General features: G+C 37.3%; 1 protein-coding gene across 2 annotated transcripts; it reads right to left on the bottom strand.

Annotated features, from left to right (window-relative positions):
• Window positions 1–7259: 7259 nt before the first annotated feature.
• Window positions 7260–18511, bottom strand: ZCCHC9 (zinc finger CCHC-type containing 9). Of its 2 annotated transcripts, none has more exons than XM_069491946.1 (6): window positions 17372–17385; window positions 14761–15170; window positions 12021–12171; window positions 11672–11764; window positions 9354–9422; window positions 7260–8057 (listed from the first exon to the last, which is right to left on the bottom strand). In XM_069491946.1, the coding sequence occupies exons 2-6, from the start codon at window positions 15142–15144 to the stop codon at window positions 7939–7941; spliced, it is 816 nt and encodes a 271-aa protein (XP_069348047.1). In that variant the 5' UTR covers window positions 15145–15170; window positions 17372–17385; the 3' UTR covers window positions 7260–7938. The 2 variants fall into 2 exon arrangements, with proteins under 2 accessions (XP_069348047.1, XP_069348046.1); XM_069491945.1 differs by lacking the exon at window positions 17372–17385 and adding an exon at window positions 18451–18511 and having other exon boundaries at window positions 7261–8057.
• Window positions 18512–20851: the final 2340 nt, after the last annotated feature.

The following is a 20851-nucleotide window of genomic DNA, read 5'->3' as shown; positions in this document are numbered from 1 at the left end:
AAACACAGGACTCATCCACCTGGCTCTTTCTTGGATCATTTGGCATAGCCTAAGTTGAAATGCTCATTTTCAGGACCACTGGATTTCAGAGACATTAAAAGGGTGCAGAGAGAAAAAGACAGCCATGCATTCAGGCTCTATTTAGGACATTTCAAAAAATTTGAAATCTATTGTCTGAAACCATCCCAAAATTAACTAAGGCATTCCAGTTGTAAAATTCAACAATTTCTCTTTAGTTTGCATTTCCTTTTTTTGTGGGAATATGTCTGATCACTCATTCACTCTGTAAATATTTACTGAGGGCTTACTTTGTGCTAGACATTTCTAGGCACTGTGTGTTCAGGACAAAAGTGTACTGACCACATCCTAAATAAAATAAATAAATAATATGACGTGTTCGAAGATATTTTGTATGGAAACATAAAGCAGAGTAAAGATGATGAGTGCGGGAGAGGGTTTGGCAGTGAGGGTTGATTTTTAAGTAGAGTGGTCAGGGTAGGCTGCATCGAAAGACATTTGAGCAAAAGCCTGAAGGCAGAGAGGGAGTGAGCTCTGAGGATTCAGCATGCTTCCCACGGAAGGACTAGCCAAGGCAAAGCCCCTGAGGGGGAGTGTTTCTGGCACATTCTAGGAAAGCAGAGAAGCTGTTGAGACTGCAATAGAGTGAGAGATAATTAAAGACAGCTGAAATAAAGACTGCCTTCCCCTACTCTCTTTGGTGCCTAGGCTTTATTTTTTTTTTTATTTCTAATCTTTTTTTTTTTTTATTTTATTTTTATTTTTATTTTTTTATTATATATATATATTTTTTCAATTTAGTTTTACAGAATCAAAGAGTCTAACAGTATATCTTGTTAGATACAGTATGTCCTCATAATGTATACATTATTTCTTGTACAATGATATGAAATAATATGGGAAATATTCATGATAAATTATTAAGTGAACAGTGCAAGTTAAAAACAATAGTTTCATATTTTTTTCCCCACCCCCCCTTTCCCGAGTCAGCACCTTCAAGTGTTACCACTCCCCAAACGGTGTGCAATGCACTCGTTGTGTAGGCATACCCCCATCCCCTCCCCCACCCCCCACCTCAGTCTGATGTCCAATTGGTGTCATTCCCAGATTTGTATTTAGGTGATGATCAGGGAAACCAATTTTCTGGTGAGTACATGTGATGCTTGTTTTTCCATTCTTGGGATACTTCACTTAATATAATGGGTTCCAACTCTCTCCAGGAGAACCATAGAGATGTCGTATCTTCATCATTCCTTATAGCTGAGTAATATTCCATGGTATACATATACCACAGCTTACTAATCCAATCATGTATTGATGGGCATTTGGGTTGTTTCCACATCTTTGCTATTGTGAATTGTGCTGCTATAAACATTTGGGTACACGTGCCTTTGTTATAGAATGACCTTTTTTCCTTTGGGTATATGCCCAGTAATGGGATTGCTGGGTCAAATGGCAGGTCTACTTGAATCTGTTTAAGATACCTCCATAATGCTTTCCACAGGGGTTGCACTAGTTTGCAGTCCCACCAGCAGTGTATGAGTGTTCCTGTCTCTCCACACCCACGCCAACATGTGTTGTTTTGGGTTTTTTTGATAAAGGCCATTCTCACTGGGGTTAAGTGATATCTCATTGTGGTTTTGATTTGCATTTCCCTGATGATTAGAGATGTTGAACACTTTTTCATATGTTTGTTAGCCATTTTTATATCTTCTTTTGAAAAATTTCTATTCATGTCCTTTGCCCACTTTTTGATAGGGTTGCTTGATTTTTTCTTGCTGATTTTCCTGAGTTCTAAATAGATTCTTGTTATCAGTCCTTTATCTGATGTGTAGTATGCAAAAATTTTTTCCCATTCTGTAGGTGATCTGTTTATTCTCTGGACTGTTTCTTTGGCTGTGCAGAAGCTTTTTAGTTTAATCATGTCCCATTCATTTATTTTTGTTGCTGCTGTGATTGCCTTGGGGGTCTTCTTCATAAATTCTCTGCCTAGGCCAATGTCTGTAAGAGTCTTTCCTACATTTTCTTCTAGAATTCTGATTGTATCACGCCTAAGGTTTAAGTCTGTTATCCACCGTGATTTGATTTTTGTGAGAGGTGAAAGCTGTGGGTCCTGTTTCAGTCTTCTACAGGTGGCTAACCAATTCTCCCAGCACCATTTGTTGAATAGGGATTCTTGTCCCCGGAGTATATTCTTTCCCGCTTTGTCAAAAATTAGGTGCCTAGGCTTTAAACTGTCTCGATTGCTCCCAGGGTAAGCCACTAAACTGGTTGGTTCATCAGCAGTCAGCCCTCCGGAGACTAAGGACAGAGGAAACTTAGAAAGATGCAGTCACGCTCATTTTTTCCTTTGGAATGTCAAAGTGTCCTTAAGGAACACTCAAGATTTCATGCCTTTTTTGATGGTAAGGGTTTTCCAGTGCTTCTAACAGGACTGAAAGCTTTTCGATTAAGAAAGGAAGCTCATTCCTATTAATTCTTCCTGGTTTTAATGCAACCTAGTTGTTCATCTGCGTTCGGTTTTTCTATTATCTTTGTTTTAGAAAAAATCTAGAGAAAGAAATGTGAAAATGGATCAGAATATAGTTTACCTTATACTCAAACATCTTTAGACAATGATAAACAATTTTAATAAGCATTGAAAGAAACTAGAATATTTTCATATATACCATCATGTGGTTTTGTTTATTTTTCTTATCTCACATTTAAGAAATGACCATGGAAATTTTTATTGGCAGAGTTATAGTGGTAGTTTTGAAAATATATGTTGAAAAGACGTATGTAAAAGAATATGTTTTGTGGTTTAGAATAAATTATTAAAATGAGAACTATTAAGTTTTCTCATGATTTATATTTGAAAGTAATATATTTCTTGTTTCAGTATACTATTGAGACAAGTAGTTCACCAACAGCCCTGAGTGGTCTTGCACATTCTTACCGAGTGTGCCCGTAAGTGTGCTGCAAGACTTGTCTGTCTCCTGATTGACAGCAATTTTTGTAGTTGGTCCTGTAGACAACTAAGTAGGTGAAGGTGATCACGGCATGACTTCAGTGTAACTGCTCACTCTTTGGATGGAGGGGGCCTGGCTTGTTTACCGCTTGTTACAGCATTTGCTACTTGCTCAAAAAATTCTGGGCCCTGGGTCCCTCAGCTGTGACACAAACCCACTATGTCTGCAGCATTCCTCAAGGGCCATTTTGTCAACCTCTGTAGGACTGATATTTATGCTGCTTGCTGGATCATTAAGTATTAATAGTACAGTTCTTTGTCTCTAAACCAAGAGTCTTGTGTCTTCTGCCAACACCCACAGGCTAACTGATTAGCTCATTAAGCGTCTCAGACCCTTCATAATTCTTGACAGTAACCCATCTTCCAGTTTCAAAATTCAGGGAAATCTCAGATTAAAAATGCCTTTCTCATTTTCTCATTCTCATTTTATAACTGTAAGGATGAAGTCCCATATAAAAATTATATACCTGATACCATCTTTCACTTCCCATTTAGTGATGTTTTTTGACACTTAAAAATAGATTAGAAAAGAATATTTCTATCATTTACACAACTAATTCCCGCTTTCCACGCCCTCTCTTCTTTCCTTGTCCAGCTTAGATTCTATGGTCTATCATTATAATCACTACACCTCTCCTTTCATTCAACTTCTCTGACAAAACCCCAACTGTGGTTAAATTATTAAACTGTGGTTAAATAATATTTCACCCCTGTGCTGAGCAGCTGAAAATTGTGCGCTGGTCTTCATTTAAATTTATGAACACAAATTTCAAAAGGGCATTTAGGAGACTAATAATACTGTCCCATTTCCCTATATGTTTGTTTTTCACACTGCCTCTTCTTCCTCCGATCTTCTCATACTCTTACCCTGACTCAGCTTGTGAACTTGAGAAAATACTTAATTGTGAAAACATAAACCATTTGGCAGGGGTCTTCTCATATTCCCATCTATGCACCTTCCACATCTTTGCCATCTCTCCTATTATAATGGGTGAAATATCTCTACCATTAGCAAAGAACCATTTCTCTACTCAGAACTTCCCTCCTATAATTCTTTTTGTTCTCTGCTTCAGGAGTTTCTTTACCGACATTGGATTATTTTCGTAGCCACTGGTGTCTCTTATTTTATAACAAAACAAAACAACACTTTGTATGAGCCATTTCCCAAATCCTACCCCACCTCTATTTCAATTTAATGTGGGTGTGGTCTTCACATCCTTATTTATTCACCTAACCACACTTCTACCTCCACTATTCCACAAAGACCTCTCTTGTCAGAATAGCCTATGTCCTACTTGTTGCCAAATCTAGTAGCCCTATCCTTGACTTATTTAGCCTCTGAGCACCCTTCAGTGAAGTTGACTCGTTGCTTCTTTTTGCAACATTTTCTCTTCTTGGCTTCTATGAAGCCACACTCTTAGATTTCCTCCCATCTCACTGATCACATTTTTAAAGCCTCCTCTTGTGGTTCTTCTGCCTCCATCAAACTACCCAAGGGCTCTGTCCTTGTCCTCTTCTCCAGCTCCACTCCACAGTGAATCCGCCCAGTATCTGGGTTTTAAAAGCTTTCTACTTTTAAACTTTAACTCCCATATCTTTTTCTCTAGGCTTAACCTCTCTTGAATTCATACTTGTATATCTAACTTACTTGATATTTCCATTGAGACAATAGCCATCTCAAAGTCAACATTTGCAAAACAGACCACCTAACATTTTGCCATCTTTCCCTCCATAAATTCTGTTGCCTTCAACAAATTCTATCAGCTTAATGTAAAAAGTATAATCAGAACCTGACCAGTTCTAATCAACTTCACCACTACAACCCCAATCCAAAGCACATCTTCTCTCATCTGTATCATAATCTATCTTCCTGTTTCTGTTCTTGTTCCTCCCTTCACTGTACTCTCAATCCAGCACCTGATCATGTCATATTTCTCCTTAAAACTCATTAACAATTTTGCACATTACAGAGTAAAAGCTGAAGCTGCACAGTGGTCTGTAAGGGTCCATGTGGTACATTAGGTAATTGTTCAGAAATATTCACTCTCTCACCCTTCCTCCATGAATGGAGCGTACTTTTCTACTTCTTGTCTCTGGGCTTGACCATGGAATGTGAACAGACATTATGCTACCAAAGGCTTGAAAAGTGTGTTTGCAAATGGACTTGCCCTCTTACATCTCTGCTGCTCCCATGAGGAAAACAAGCCTGGGTTAGCCTGCTGGTCCCAGGAAAAGGAAGAGAGACATGTGGAATAGAGATGCTTCATCAGAGCCCATCTTAGATCAGCCAACCCCAGGAAAAGGAGAGACTCGTGGAAGAGAGCTGCTTCATCTGAGCCCAGCTTCCATCAGCCAACCCCAAACCAAACTTCAGATGGATGTGGACAAGCCCAACTGAGATTCGCAGAGCTGTCTAGGTAGGCCCAGTCTAGATTTCTGACTCACAGGCATGAGCGAAATAAATGCTTTCTATGATATGCCTCTGACACTTTGTGATCATTACTCAGCAGAAACCAACTGATGGAGCCTATAAGATATGACCCTTGTTAACTATCTGATCTTCTTTTCATTGATCCCATACTTTTTCCCAGCTCTTTTGGCCTCTTTGTTGTTTTTTTTGACTATACCAGGCATGCTCCCTCCTCAGTATAATTGCATTTATCTCTTCCTTCACCTTGGGATATCCAGGGCTTACCCCCTCACTGCCTTCTGGTCTTCGCTCACAGGTCATAAAGCAGACACCTGCTTATTTCTAAGGGAAGGTTGGGTATGGGGGCAAGAAGGGGGAGATGTCAAGAAAAAAGCAACATGAGATTCAAGCCCAGTGGCTTGGAACATAATTGTAGCCAAAAAAACATGAGACAAGAAGGGAAACTAGTCATTTTTTTCTTTCAGGGGGGAAGTGATGCGATTGTTTAAAGCCATACTGAGTTTGAGGTGTCAGTGGAGCCTCCAAGTAGGATTGTCCAGCAGGCAGGTGAGAAGATGGGACTGAAACCTAGAACATTAGGGCTAGCTGGAGATTTAGAAGTCATTCACAGAAAAGTGAAAGATAGCTTGTAAGAAGAAATGAAATTTGCAAAAGACTGAAGGAAGAAGAGTGCTAACAACTAAGTCTTAGGGGATTCAACAAAATATTTTAAGAATGTAATAAAACATCCTTTTCTGATACTTTTCGTAAGTCTCTTCTCCACTCTTCAGCCCCATTATAATGCATGTGGCCTTGTTTGTCTTATTGACTGCCACAATTCCAAGTGTCTAGAAGAGTTCTTGGGAAATAGGTAATGAATGGACAGATAAATTAACCAATATCTATAGTGCCTTTCAAGAAACACACAATCACTCAGGATCTCTCAGAATTTCAGTGTCTATACACTTTTTTAATGTTACATTTCGTATCTGCAACTTCTTTCTAATGATTTCACTAATTTATACATCATTAAAATGTAAACAAAGTAATCCAAGGAAGATAAAATAAACACTAAAACCCCTGCACCAAAGACTGTACAAAAACCATCAGATTTAACTTGCAGCTGACAGGCTTTGGACTTCAGAGCCTTGTGCTCCTGAAGGGACAGGTGAAATAAATCTGAGTGTATTCAGACTAAATGACTAAGAAAGACAGCATTGCTGTCCTTCTCCAGCTGCATGGCTTGTGCAATTCCTTTTAAATGGCATTCATTTCCTTAAGCTCTGGGATGCTGAGCGGTATTTTGTCATCATGTTTTCCTCCCATACTGAAAACAAAAGAACAGCTCCTATTAAGACTAGAACTGTTGAGTTGTGCAGACATGAAAACAGAGAAAAGTGTTTCTTTTCTTATTTGGTAAATATTTTGCTTTTGAGGCATCAGTAACTAATCACAGCTGTTTCCTTTTGTTATAAATGGATTCAATCAGGTAAAATTTCAAATGAAACACACAAACCACTAGAGTCATTCCATTATACAGTACAATGGAAGCGTTAAGCCTTGTGAAATATATGTATTAAGTATGCATGTATTCATCAAATCAAACAAAAAAGCTAATGGGTCTCTGATTAGTGTTCTAACTCTATTATGGTGATACTTCCATCTCACCCTGACTCATCTAAAACATGTGAACAAAATGCTATTAAGTTTGATATACAATCTGTTATGTGCCATCATTCTGGTTAAATAAGGAAAACTGAATTTTGGCTAGGATTTCTCTCTTGAAAATCAAGGGCAAAAAAGAGCTGCTGTTAAGGTGAGGTATGCTTCATTTTAACTTTAATAATTTGTTAATTCTTTATGTCAAAACAAAAACAAAAACTAACCAAATTCTTGTTTACCCTCATCTAGGATTCATAAAAGATATTTCCAATGGGACTGTTACATGGATATTAATGGACAATGGCAAGTTTAATCCAGAATCAGGTGTTCAGAAAAATAAGCAAATAGCAAGTGTGTTTTTATTCAATATTTTGAAAATACAGACTTTGTGGCAACTTATAAATAAATTTCTACTATAATAATAAATTGATACTTTGAACCAAGAAAACAATATAACCGAAAATTCATTTCCAAAAATAAGCAATACCCTTTGTTAGGGATGGTTTACATTTATGCACAATTTTGCTTTTAAAAAAGATGATTGTTACAATCAGGTATATAACCACTTAGATATGTCTAAGTTCCATCTGTTAAAAATATGTTCTTTTAGAAAGTCCAATTTAATCATCTCATTCTTTTTTCTTCAGTGATTTTCTCTAAACATTGGCAGAAGTACTCTTTGATGGACAGAATGCAGAAAACTGGTTTTGACCACCCCCAAATCACACTGATATCTACAATATAGGCTTAGCTCCAAGGGAGCCTAGCTCTAATTAGTGAAGTAGGCCCACTTTAGAAAGTAACAATGAGGTGGTAACTAACAATAGTGCTAGTCTTATCAAAAATTAACAATTTTAGGTATTTTTGTTTTGGGTTTCTGTGGTTTAGGTGCATCCAAAATTTCTTCATAGTCTGCACTCATTCCCTTTGCCCAGCGACCAACTGTGACCATTCGATCTGAAAAGGAACAGAAAAGTCAGAATATAAGAAAAATAGTAATCAAATGCATCGACTTAAATTGGTATTGGTTTAGAAAGGGAACTAGTTTTGACATGAATAATCACAAGGAAGGAAGACTCCATCACCAGAGGAAAGTGAGCAATTCTATAATTGATTATAACCCTTGATTTCAGAGTACCACAGGCAATTTCTCATCCCAATTAGGGAAATGCAGCAACTACTTTGCAATGCACAAATTGATGAGAAAGCTCTTTCATTCTTTCCCAGAGTTCATCATTATAGAGTCAATGAATTCCAAGAGTCTGTAAACAGCAAGACTTATGAAGCATCAGTTTTAAATGCACAAGATTCCACCTGTGAAATTATACAACATCTGCTTGTCAGTCTTGTCATTTGGGAAGTGGTAATCCTCCCAGGAGGGAGAATTCAAATTCCACTTCATCATTTCAATCGCATTGCCTACAATGTAGTAAAGACTATCTTCTTCTAGACAAGATTGTAAACAAGAACTCTTGGTTTTCAAATTTAAATGTTAGGGGTAGGAAGTAAGAATGGGCAGACTTATTTGTGCAGTACTGTGATTGCATGAAATAAAAAGAAATGTGCTTTTTCTCTAAGAAGCACTACTGGGCCACTGGGCTATCCTACTGTCTTGCTTTCTTTCACACAGGATTATCATCATTGTAATCCAGGCAAACTAATGTAATAATGGTCTCCATTTCCTCAAAAGTCTGCCACAGGTGTAGTGAACACTGATGAGGCTTTGATGAACGAGACTAATACTTCATCAGGAAGAAAATAACTAGCCAGATGCTGTGTGGATAACACATTTTTAATATTTCTGGCAGTTTTTGCAATCAACTCTGAATCCTTTAGGTACACACAAAGCAAAGCATATATGAGGATGCTCAATCATAAACTACTGAAAGTTATTTTCATATCTTTAATTTTCTTAGTGAATCAATGCTTTTCTGTAAGAGAATTGGCTCTATTAATGTAATTAATTCATCAGTTAGCAAATATAAATGCTTCTAAATAAGATGCTTTATAAAATCAGGGTCCCCTAAGGCTTATTGGTCACTTTTTTTTTTCCAGCTGAGCGTAGTTGCTAACGCTCAGTTACTCAATACTGTGTCTACTGCTGACAAAGACATGATGAAGTCATTGCTGCAGTAGAAAAACAGTTGCCTTAAAATCAGTAGTACCTCAATGAGTTATTAATAACAAAATGCAGCAAAAATACAGAGGAATACTAATCTCACCCCTTCCTAAGGGGAAGCCCAGGGATCTCACCTGAATTCTGACTTTCGGGGCAATCTTTCTTAAAATGTTTCACAGAGCCACAAAGTTTGCAACCACCACCTATTAAAAGAACAAAGTCACTGAATAACATTTCATATTTTCATGGGATTTTTAACACCTCAAAGCACTTTCATATCTTATTTGATCCTCACATCCTTGTCAGCTGTAAAGGTAGCTGGAGCCAGGAACATACGTAGGTACCACTATTCCTTTCAATAATTCATTCTCCATTCCTTTTAATCTCAAAGAGCACTAAATTGTACCCACCCACTGCTTCTTGCACCTGGCCTTCAGGGGAGAAGTGGGGAAAGGAAGAGAGAGGAAGTGGAAGGCATTTGTCCAAGAGCCATTGCACAGAAGCCTGGATCTTAACCATGGTTAGACGGTCAAGGGACTGTGAACACTTGGACCTGTAAACAAAAGTTGTATCCAGATGTAGTTTTCTGAGGAATATGTCAGATTCTCAAATAGTCAATGACCCACAAAAAAAAAAAAAGTGCTCTACACTACAGGTCAGACGGGCATAAGCATTTATAAAAGGAATGAAAATGACTTTTGTTTCTGTGTCTTCCACCTGCTGGGCACCCTAATCCTAATAAAAATGCCCATCTGTCTAATTTAAGCAACATTCCAGGATTGTGAATTACAACACACGTGGCTTCTAAAATGGGTCTTTCACTTAATGGTCAAACACTTGCTTCATAGTAAAACATTATCATGATCATGCTCCTAATGTTGAGTGGCTTAGTCAGAAAAATGACTCAATAGGATATAAATCTGGCTGAATTCTCATATCTATGTGACCTACAATCCTCGGTGCACTTTTTTTTAATATCTAGTCATTTTGGTTGACCATCCAAAGCCATTTTTGGTCATTAGTCATGTTAGGTGACCAGTTTTATAAGCTCAAAACTGAAATGCACCTGTGAGCATTTTCTAGGCCCAGGCCTCTTTACTGATTTATATGCCACAATGAAATAGAAGAGGCTCTTGAATAATATATTTTAATCCTCATAACAACTCTTCTAGGTAAATACCATAATTTATCAAATCTAAGACATCATTGATTATAAGATGCATCATTATTTCACAAACCTCTCAGAAAGAAAAAAAGCATTTAATTATGCAGGACCTAACAATAGTAAGATACGTTCTGATTTTGGAGATATTAAAATGTGAAAAAACGTGCGTCTTAGAATCAATAAAGTACAGTTTTATCATCTCCATTTTACAGGTGAGGAAACTGAGATGAGAGAAGTTTAGTAATTTGCCAAAGTCCCACAGCTAGTGAGTGGTGGTGCTGGGGCTATAACTCAAGTCTGACTGACTCCAGAAGCTATGCTTTCTCACTGGACTTCTCCAGCGGAGACCCCAGAACATGACACAAGAGGTGTGCAGAACCTGATAGCAATAGCCATAGTATTCACTGACAACAACCTCCTTAAAGGTGTAGACAGCACAGACTTTAATGCACGGACCTTAAGACATTAGCTGAGCTAAAGATTAAAAAGCTATATGGGCCGGGTGCAGTGGCTCACCGCTGTAATCCTAACTCTCTGGGAGGCTGAGGCGGGCAGATCATCTGAGCTTAGGAGTTTGGGAACAGCCTAAGCAAGAGCGAGACCCCGTCTCTACTAAAAAAATAGAAAGAAATTAGCTGGACAACTAAAAAATATATATAGAAAAAATTAGCCAGGCATGGTGGCACATGCCTGTAGTCCCAGCTACTTGGGAGGCTGAGGCAGGAGGATCGCTTAAGCCCAGGAGTTTGAGGTTGCTGTGAGTTAGGCTGATACCAAGGCACTCTAGCCCAGGCAAACACAGTGAGACTCTGTCTCAAAAAAAAAAAAAAAAGCTATATGATCCCATGCTAGGCAATTAGCTAAGAAAAACATTCAGAAACAAAAATTACCACAATATTGAATAATATATATGAGCCCTTCTACCAAAATGGTATGCTGGGTTAAGATTAATATACAACACTATTTTTAAAATCTTACATTAGCTTAAGATATAATCCCTCTGCTTCTGTTACATCTAAAAGTTGAAATGTATAACATACTCTCACAAATGATGTTAAAGCAAATACAGTTTGAAATATATATCTTAGTTTTTTCCGATTTATTAATGTGTCAAGTCATATTGCACAAAAAGCCCAGTACATAGAGAGCACTTGATAAAAATAATGAAATTCTCAAGGTTTTGCTACTTATTCAAGAATTTATTCAAGAACCGATTGAGTGTACAATTAAATCACGACTCTGCATGAGGACTCACTGTTTTTGATATCTGAGGGTAACAGTACTCACCATCGGCATAGAGTCCTTTGGGATTATCAGGACAAGATCTAGACAGGTGTCCCATTTCCCCACAAACAAAACATTTTGCAAAAGGAAATTCACCTGTAAGAATCAACAGTTCCTATTAATCTGATGATGCATATGATAAGTCATATAATTCACATTATTTTTAAATACTCTGAATAGAAAATATTTTTTATATTACTTAAAATTCAATCTCACATGATTTCAAAATATTAAGTGGCACACTCATAACAAATTCTGTCAACAACAAAAAAATACCCAGTTGTCTGTTTACTGGCTACTTTCCCCACCAATCAAAAAAAAAAAAAAAAAAAAAACTGAAAGGAAAACATACCAACAGCTGGGTCTACTTTAGCCTTACACTTGGTTATTTCATGCTCTGTGGACCCACACCGGTAACATATTCCAGTGCCCATGTCTTGATTTTCAAGGGCAGCTGGGCAATCTGCAATTCCATGACCAGGTTTTCTACAATGGAAACATACCTGGGAAAACAAAATGTGAGTTGCCACACTGAAAAACTACACCAGATTTTATCAATTCTTGTTCTCAAAAATACCTTTAAACATTTCTCATCTTATTTAGTTTTTTAGAAATCTCAATATCTTATTTGTAGAAAAAAGTGTTTCACACATTCCTCATCAATAAGAGATGTCATTTCCAACAGAGGGTCTCAATGCTTTTGGAAACCCTCAATTTATTAATCTATCAATCTCAGAAACGGTATTATATAGGGCTTCGTAGAAGGCAATTGCTTAAATGAATTGAGTAAATATGGACTATTCATATCCTTAACAAGGACATCTGCAGTAGACATATGGCGTCTTCTGCAGGGGACAGACAATGGCTATAAAAATTATCACTCAAAATTAATACTTGTGTACAACTATTATGTACCCATAAAAATTTTTTAAAAAAATATTTGTTCTTTTAAAGTTTACATAATTGAATGAATTTGGGTCAAACATTTCTATTTGAATTATGATTCAAATCATAAGATATATTTCATGGCAAAATATAGATCCCTAATATACATTCTTTAATATTCAGAAAGAGAGATTCCATTTTTAGAATACATACACAATACATTTTAGAAGAATAATTTATTCTGAGATGAACTATGTGGCCCCAACATGAAACTGAACAACATTCAGTTATTTACATACTATCTAGCAATTTGCAGGATTTTTTTTTCTGCAAAGAATGAGAACATCATCCATAATCAAAGATGGCAAACATTTTAATTATTTTATTTAAACAGGAAAAAGTTATATATATTTCTTGGATAACAAATTGTTAATCATTTAATTATATTTTTCAAAATAAGCACAGGTTTTTAAAAAAGCAAATTCAACAGGCAAAATAAACATTTTGCAACTCTGTCCTCACTTTCTTTTTTTCCTTTTTAATAACATATTGAAAAACAATGAGTACCTTTAAATTCTTTAGTAACTTCTGCATTTAGAATGAGCTGCATTTATTTTACAACTGCAGGGAAAGCTACTGCTAAAACCTCGACCAGCACCATGGGAAGTCTTGGCTTTTTGGTGAAGTCAAGGTGGTGTCTGCTCAGCCAATAGCTTATTGCCTTGATCTTTAAAACCTAATCATCACCAAATACAAATTTCTTGAATGGTCCTAAAATTAAAGATGGTATTGTGGAGAGCTGACTGGTAAATTTCTAATCAACTTACCAGCATTTAAGAATTGATGGTTAGTATGAAATATTAAAAAAAATAGGAAGAAAGTAAATTGAGAGTAGGTCACAAGTCATATATTATTTATGAACCATTCCTTTAAAAAAAAAAAAAAACACACCAACATCCCTTCCCTTTAATTACAAACATAAAGCTTTTCTTAAGAGGTCACAACAGTAAACTTTTTCAAATGGTATGCAATTCACCATACTGCCTATGTCAACTAAATTATCTTTTTAAGTAAAATCAACTTATCTGACTTAAAACATTTACAAATAACTAACTTTACAATATAGACAAAATTCTACCTATCCTGATCCCAATAGAAATGATTGTTTTTTTCTATCCAAATTTTTCCATATGGATGTTTCATCAGTATTATCTCTAAATAATTATCTTTAAATATGACAATGCACAGAACTAATCCTGTAAATAGTTAAAAGCCACATTTATGGAGGCCATAACATTTCAACCTTGCATTGGTACACATAGTGCTCTACCTTTAGTGATCTTAAGAAAAAATCAAAGTGTGATAACTGGCAACAAGTCCTCATTCTTAGAAGTATCCTGCTAGGAGACTTGGAAAACTCACTTAGAGAAGGGAAAGAATTATACTAAGTATTTCATTTTCTTTGTCTGACATACTTTACAACCTAGGGCCAGGCACTACAGAAATAACCTGCTGCCCCCAGCATTTCTCTAAATGCAATATGGGGAAAGGGGGAGCAATGAACAGAGAGCATCTCAAGGAGTTTTAACTCTGCTATTACTCTGCTGTTACTAATGAGGGTGATTCATGCAGATCTCTTTCCTGAGCCACAATTTTTCATGAATAAAGACAAAAGAACACCTTTCCAAGTAACAAGTACCACACACATTTAATCAGCTGTACCTCATCTTCTTCATTATTTTGACATTTTCTTAATGGTTATTTGGAAAAGGGCCATTGGTTGGGAGAGGTAAGAATACAGGTTTTGAAGTCAGACAGGGTTTTTTTTATTTCACCTCTGCTACTAGCTAAATGGCTTTTTTTCAGCCAGTTACTTAACCTGTTTTCCAACCATAATATGGGAATCATGCTGTCATCTTAGTAGTGTTGTTGTAATTAACTAACCAGCATATCAAGTGCTTAGCATATATGTGCTAAAAAACAAAACAAAACAAAACAAAAAAAAGTACAAGCCCTGGAAAAGATGCTTTATATTCCTTCCTTTGGTCCTAGGATAAACAAACAAAACAAACAAACAAACAAAAAAAACCAAAAACTTTATAAATTTAGGGCATAAGAGCAATGAGAACCTGCTAAGATATATGTGTGTGAGTATAATAGTTTCTAGCTATATAAAGTAAATAACATGGTAGAAGCGATACTCTCACCATTGCATTTTTCTTTGCTGCTTGTCTTTTTAATCGTCTTCCTTCCCGTCGACTGTCTTTCTTTAAAGCAACTGCAATTTCTTCCCTTACTTCCTGAATGTCTGTTGCTATAATCTCCCCATTGTGAACCATCTGTGAGTTCTGTCTTAGGTATTCCATGAATCCATTCACATCTTCATTTAAGTACTCTTTTTTCTTTTTGTTCTTTTTATGTTTTGTTGGGGGTGCATCATTTTTAAGGGATAGCCTATTGGTTTCAACTTGTTTACACTTTGGTAGGTTTTGGCTTGTTCCCTCAAAGGACTCCTTCTTCATGTCCTCCCATGACGTTGCAGGCAAGGGTCTCTTGTTACGTGTGGTAGTAACTCGTGCCCACCTGGTCATAGTTTCATCAGAGGTACCTTAGCAATCTTTAAGATAAGCATGGCTGGTTAGTCATCATTAAAACAGCAAATTAAAGATATATACTATATTGCTGTATCTCACATATGCCCATATGTTAAACTTTTAATTATTAAAACACTTTTTTCTTCATTTAAATATCTATGTATATATTTAATTCTATAGTATGCCTCTAACATAAATCTAGCACTTAGCACTTACCAGAGAATCTACTATACCAATAAAAAAGTATATATAAAGACTTGTTTAACATTAGAAAATAATTTAAGAAACCAATTATTTCATAAAATATAAATCACATAGTAATGCAATGAATTAAGTTATTTTTTACAAATTCTGCAGTTTTCCTAGCTGCTTATTTTCCTATCTCTAAGTACTAGGGCTACTTTTTCCCAATTTTCTTGATTAGTCTGCCATTTCAGTACAATCATTTTCACAGAATATTAGTAAATATATAGAAATCTTGTCCTTTAACATTTAAGTTTGTCTTTATAACTCTTCTTAGCAGAGTTATAAGTAAAACATACAGAAGTCTTTACAGTCACATATGATACTGGGTCTTCCTCTCTTACTAATCAGGGTATAAGCTACTTCCAGTCCAGTGATCTCAAATCATCTTCAATTCCATTTAAATTATTATTCAAATCATAAGATAAATTTCTTATCAAAAAATATCTTATTTTTATACCCTTATTACATATTCTTTAATATTCAGAAATGGGTTCCATTTTACAGCATATATATATATATTTTAAAGAAGTAATTTATTCTAAGATGAATTATTTGGCTCCAACATAAAACTGATCAATGGGGTTTGGTTACTGTAGGGACAAAAGTGATTTTATTTCTAAATACTAATCCACCTGACTAATCCTGAGTCCAAGAATGCCTCCAAAATGTCTAGTTGATATATTACTCTTTATGTAGGAAAATCTATTCATTATAACTTTCACCTTTTCTCCAAAACCACCCTTGATGCTGGTGCACTGTGATGCCAGCAGCATTCTCTCAGCCACCTACACATTCCTTCCAGAGTATGTATACTTTCCCCCAGATATAAACCCTGGGTCTGGGGGGCTGTGGTGCAGAGATCTACCTGTCTTGTGGCCGCCCCAGACCATGCTTCTGTCTGTAAGTCTCCCTAAAAAATCATCCTATACCAACAAATGATCTTGTCTACCTCATTCTTTGGTTTCTTGGCTTCTTAAGCATTTGGGGGTCACTTTGCACACATGACCCTTTCACAGAACAGTTACATTACACACTACCTAGTAATCTGATTTTTTTCCTACAATGAATGAGAACATCAGCCATAATCAAAGATTAATCAATTACAGTCATACACTGTATAACAATGTGTAGGTCAATGGTGGACTGCATATATGCCAATGGTCCCCTTTGATTATAATGGAGCTGAAAAATTCCTATCACCTAGTGATGTTGTGGCTGTCACACCGTCATAGTGAAACCATTACTCCTGTGCTTGCAGTGATGCTAGTGTAAACAAACCAACTGTGCTGCCAGTCATATAAAAGTCTAGCATATACAATCATGTACACTACATAATACTTAATAGTAAATATGTTACCGGTTTATGTATTTACTATTTTTTATCACTATTTTAGAATATACTCTTCTACTTAAAAAAGTTAACTGTAAAACACCCTCAGGCAGGTCCTTCAGGAGGTATTCCAGGAGGCATTGTTAAAATAGAAGACAGCTCTCTGCGTGGTTATTGCCCCTGGAGACCTTCAAGTGGGACAAGATGTGGAGGTGGAAAACAGTGATATTAATGATCCTGACACTGTGTAGGTTTTAGGCTAAAGTGTGTGTTTGTGTCTTAGTTTGTAACAAAAAAGTTTACAAAAACTTTTTTTAAATTTAAAAATAGAAAAAAACCTTACAAAATAGGATATAATGAAAGAAAATATTTTTGTGTAGCTGTGCAATGTGTTTGTGTTATAAGCTAAGTATTATTACAAGAGTCAAAACTTTAAAAAAAACTTAAAAGTTTATAAAGTAAAAAGTTACAGTAAGCTAAAATTTAAAAGTTTATAAAGTAAAAAGTTACAGTAAGCTAAAGTTAATTTTATTATTAAAGAAAGAATTTTTTTAATAAATTTCATGTACCGTAAGTGTATAGTGTTTATAAAGTCTACAGTAATGCCCTAGGCCTTTACATTCACTCACCACTCACTCACTGACTTACCCAGAGCAACTTCCAGTCCTACAAGCTCCAGGCCTGGTGAGTGCCCCAGGTGTACCATTTTTTTTTTTTAATCTTCTTTATTTTTGCTGTACTTTTTCTATGTTTATATATACAAATACTACCATGTAACAATTGCCTATGCAGGGGTCCCCAACGTATGATGAGTTGTATAATTATTTCGTTATATATTGCAACGTAATAACAATAGAAACAAAGTGCACAATAAGCGCAATGCGCTTGAATCATCCAGAAACCTGCCCCTCCCCCCCGCCCGTGGAAAAATTGTCTTCCATGAAAACAGTCCCTGGTGCCAAAAAGGTTGAGGGACCACTGGACGGTTTTCAGTGCAGTCACATGCTGTACAGATTTGTAGCCTAGGAGCAATATGTACTAAGCTAACACTACCCAGGTCTGTATCAGTACCCTCTACGATGTTCGCACAACAAAGAAATCGCTAATGCATTTCTCAGAATTATCCCCAATAAGCAAGACATGACTGTATTAAGCAGACACTTTTAGCATTCCCGTGCAAGCACCCTTAAAGCCTCAGCTCCGGGCATCAGAAACGCCCCCTTCGACACAGGTTGAAGGGTGGATCCAGGAAATTGGTATGAATTGCTCCACGCCACTTTACACGCACACACTTGTCGCTGAAGAGCCTGTAACTGTCAGAGTGGAAACGGCGGTTGTTCAAAAGGAAGTGGATTATCCTTCCCCAGAGCACCAGGGAAGGGGGAGACTCTTGGTATCAAGAGAGTGAAGTGGGGGGACCCGGCGGCGCACCGCCCCACGGACTCCAGTCGCCCCACGGACTCCAGTGGGGCTGGACACGCAGTCGCCAGAGGTCGGCGCCCCACAGTTGAGGCCGATCTCGCCTCCGGCCCCCATAGACAAGCCACGCAGCCCAGAGCTCCAGCCCCACCTGGCGCTGGGGGCTCCAAGGAACTCAGCAGCCAGTCCCTCTGCCCTCCCACGCTTCCCACACAAGTCCCGCCAGGCCATAGGAACAGGCGAGGGAACTCTACACTATCCAGGGGCGCCGGGGGTTTCGTCCCGCTGCGCGGTGCTGGGTTTCTTACCGCAGATGAATCCTCCAGAGCAGCTGAGTTAGCGAGCCAGAGAAGCCCGCACCCCTACGGCAGCGTTGACTTTCGGGACCGGAAGCACACGGTTCCTGAGAGTGCGTCACTTCCGGCGGGCCAAAGTTGGGCAGGCGCGAGGCGGCGCCACAGGCTACTGGTAGGACTTCCTCGTTGGTGGGTAAACGTGGCTGTGGATAAGTTTGTGGAGCGCTTATTGTTTGAAGGGCGCTGCGCTGGACGCTGAGGACACAAAGATGAAGAGTGCTCAGTGCTGTGAACTCACTGTGTAGTGGGCGAGATAGACGGGAGGATCGTTGGGTGGGAGGTGTCGGAAAGGCTTCTTTGAAGTGGTGACCTTTCAACAGGACTTTGAATAAGAAAACAAAAATCTGGTGAAATTGGCTACAGGAGGGAGCTAAGGACATTCTAAGAAGATGTAAATTAAAGGCGCAGCTGGACTGGGTCATTATGATAGACGTCTGAAAAGGACATTTTGGGGCTCTCGGGTGGGAGGCAGTGCCTCATGGTTTTCCTGCCCAGTGCTAATTGAGCATTCAGTTGAAATATCACACTTTATGGCCAAAAAAGTTTAAGAGGAACGTTTTAGACCCCTAAATGCCTCATTGTCTCCAGCCGCTTCCAAATAGATACCACCACCAATTATGCCTAGTGAAAGAATGGCATTATCACATCCTCTCCGTTCACAGGATCGCTACTCCCATCATCACGCTCAACCCATTTTACCTTTTGAATGTCCACTTCTTTTTATCTCTACTGCCACCGTTTTTATTCCCAGCTTTAATCATGTCTCAGCTGGCTTACTGCAGCTGGTCTGGGCATTCATTCTGCCCCTGTTCCCTCAAATCCATTTTCCATGCTATAGCCAAGGGTACTTTTGAAAACGTAAATCGGATTGCCAAATCACGTTGTTTCTCTACCGCTTTAAACTCTTCCATCGTTTCCCATTGTTTTTAGGATGAAATTCAAACTCCTTGACACAGTATCAAGTGCCTTCCTGCTTCATCTGCGTTACCTTGCACAGTCTCCCTTTCTTCTTGGAGCTTCATGCATAGGGTTATTCCCTCAGTTTCTCAAATGCCACCTGTACCTTGCTGTTTCCAGATTTTTACATATACTGATCTCTTTGTAAAGTACTCCTTTGCTTCTAGTTACTTTCTACTCATTCTCCAAGGCTTTTAACATTTTATTCTCAAGTAAGCCTTGCAGAGTAAACTCCCCCCATTCCCCCAATACTAGACCAGTCCTCTCCTGTGTGCTCATGGCAGTTTATACTTCTTTCTGGCGCTTTTCAAATTTGTAATTACATGATAAATTGTGTAATAAGTTGTTCATTGTATCCCTATTACCTGATACATGATTGGTGCTTGATACACATTAGTTAACTGAATAAAGAATAAGTACTTTACAGTGTTTGTTTAAAACAAACTAGAGAGTGACCCGTTTTTCTTTAAAAGGAAAGATTAAAGTCAATACTGTAGGAATATTAGGATTTGGCATGGTAAATATAACAAATATCCTAGGTCATATGGTAGAGAAAGTTTTATAAGACAAAAAAAAAAAAAAAAAAATCTGGCTCTTGAAGATAGGGAGCTTCTTAAAAGATGTTTGGTAGTGTTCCTTATACCATAATGACCTTAACCAGCTGGCTTCAGGTTGTAAGTACCAACCTAGTGACATTTCATAAAGGGGTTTTATCTTTTGTATTAATAGATGCCAGGTATTTGCACATAATATATACCACTGGAGGGTGCATTCAACTGTAACTTGTCTTGTTAGTATTATACTTAATTTTAAACTGTAGGTTCATTCCTGGAAGTGAAGGAACATCTCAGTTTGTTTTTGTGGAGGTGTGTCAAATAAAAATTAGTAGTTGAGTAAATAGGTCACAGAAGAAATCCTTTGGGATTTAGAAGAAAGTATAGCTAACTTTACTGAACATTTTATAGGTGACTGGCACTATGTTTAATGTTTTATATTCATTACTTAATTAATCCACCCAGGATCTTGTGAAGTAGGTACTATTATTTTCTCCATTTTTCAATGAGAAAACAAGTTCAGAGAACTGTAATAATTTATCCAGGGTCACACAGGTAGTAAGAGGCAGAGCCAGGATTTGAACTAAGATCTCAGTCCAAAGCCTGTGTACCTTGAAATACTGCAGAGCATTGTTTGTCTCCTTGATCCACTTTAAAACGTACTTCACTAAGTTATACTTGCCCATGTGAGATTTTTCTTTAGAATGTATTTTACAGTTCAAGAAATTATCTTTTTATTCAATTTTCCCATTTACTTATTGAAGTACTGTAAATACGTTATTTTCATAATAATATTATCAGCAAGGTAAATGTTAAGGAGCAAAGTTTTGATGAAGATTTTT

This window comes from Eulemur rufifrons, chromosome 17, assembly GCF_041146395.1.
Source record: "Eulemur rufifrons isolate Redbay chromosome 17, OSU_ERuf_1, whole genome shotgun sequence".
In the NCBI taxonomy this organism is placed as follows: domain Eukaryota; kingdom Metazoa; phylum Chordata; class Mammalia; order Primates; family Lemuridae; genus Eulemur; species Eulemur rufifrons.
This window is presented reverse-complemented; position numbering and strand designations above follow the sequence as displayed.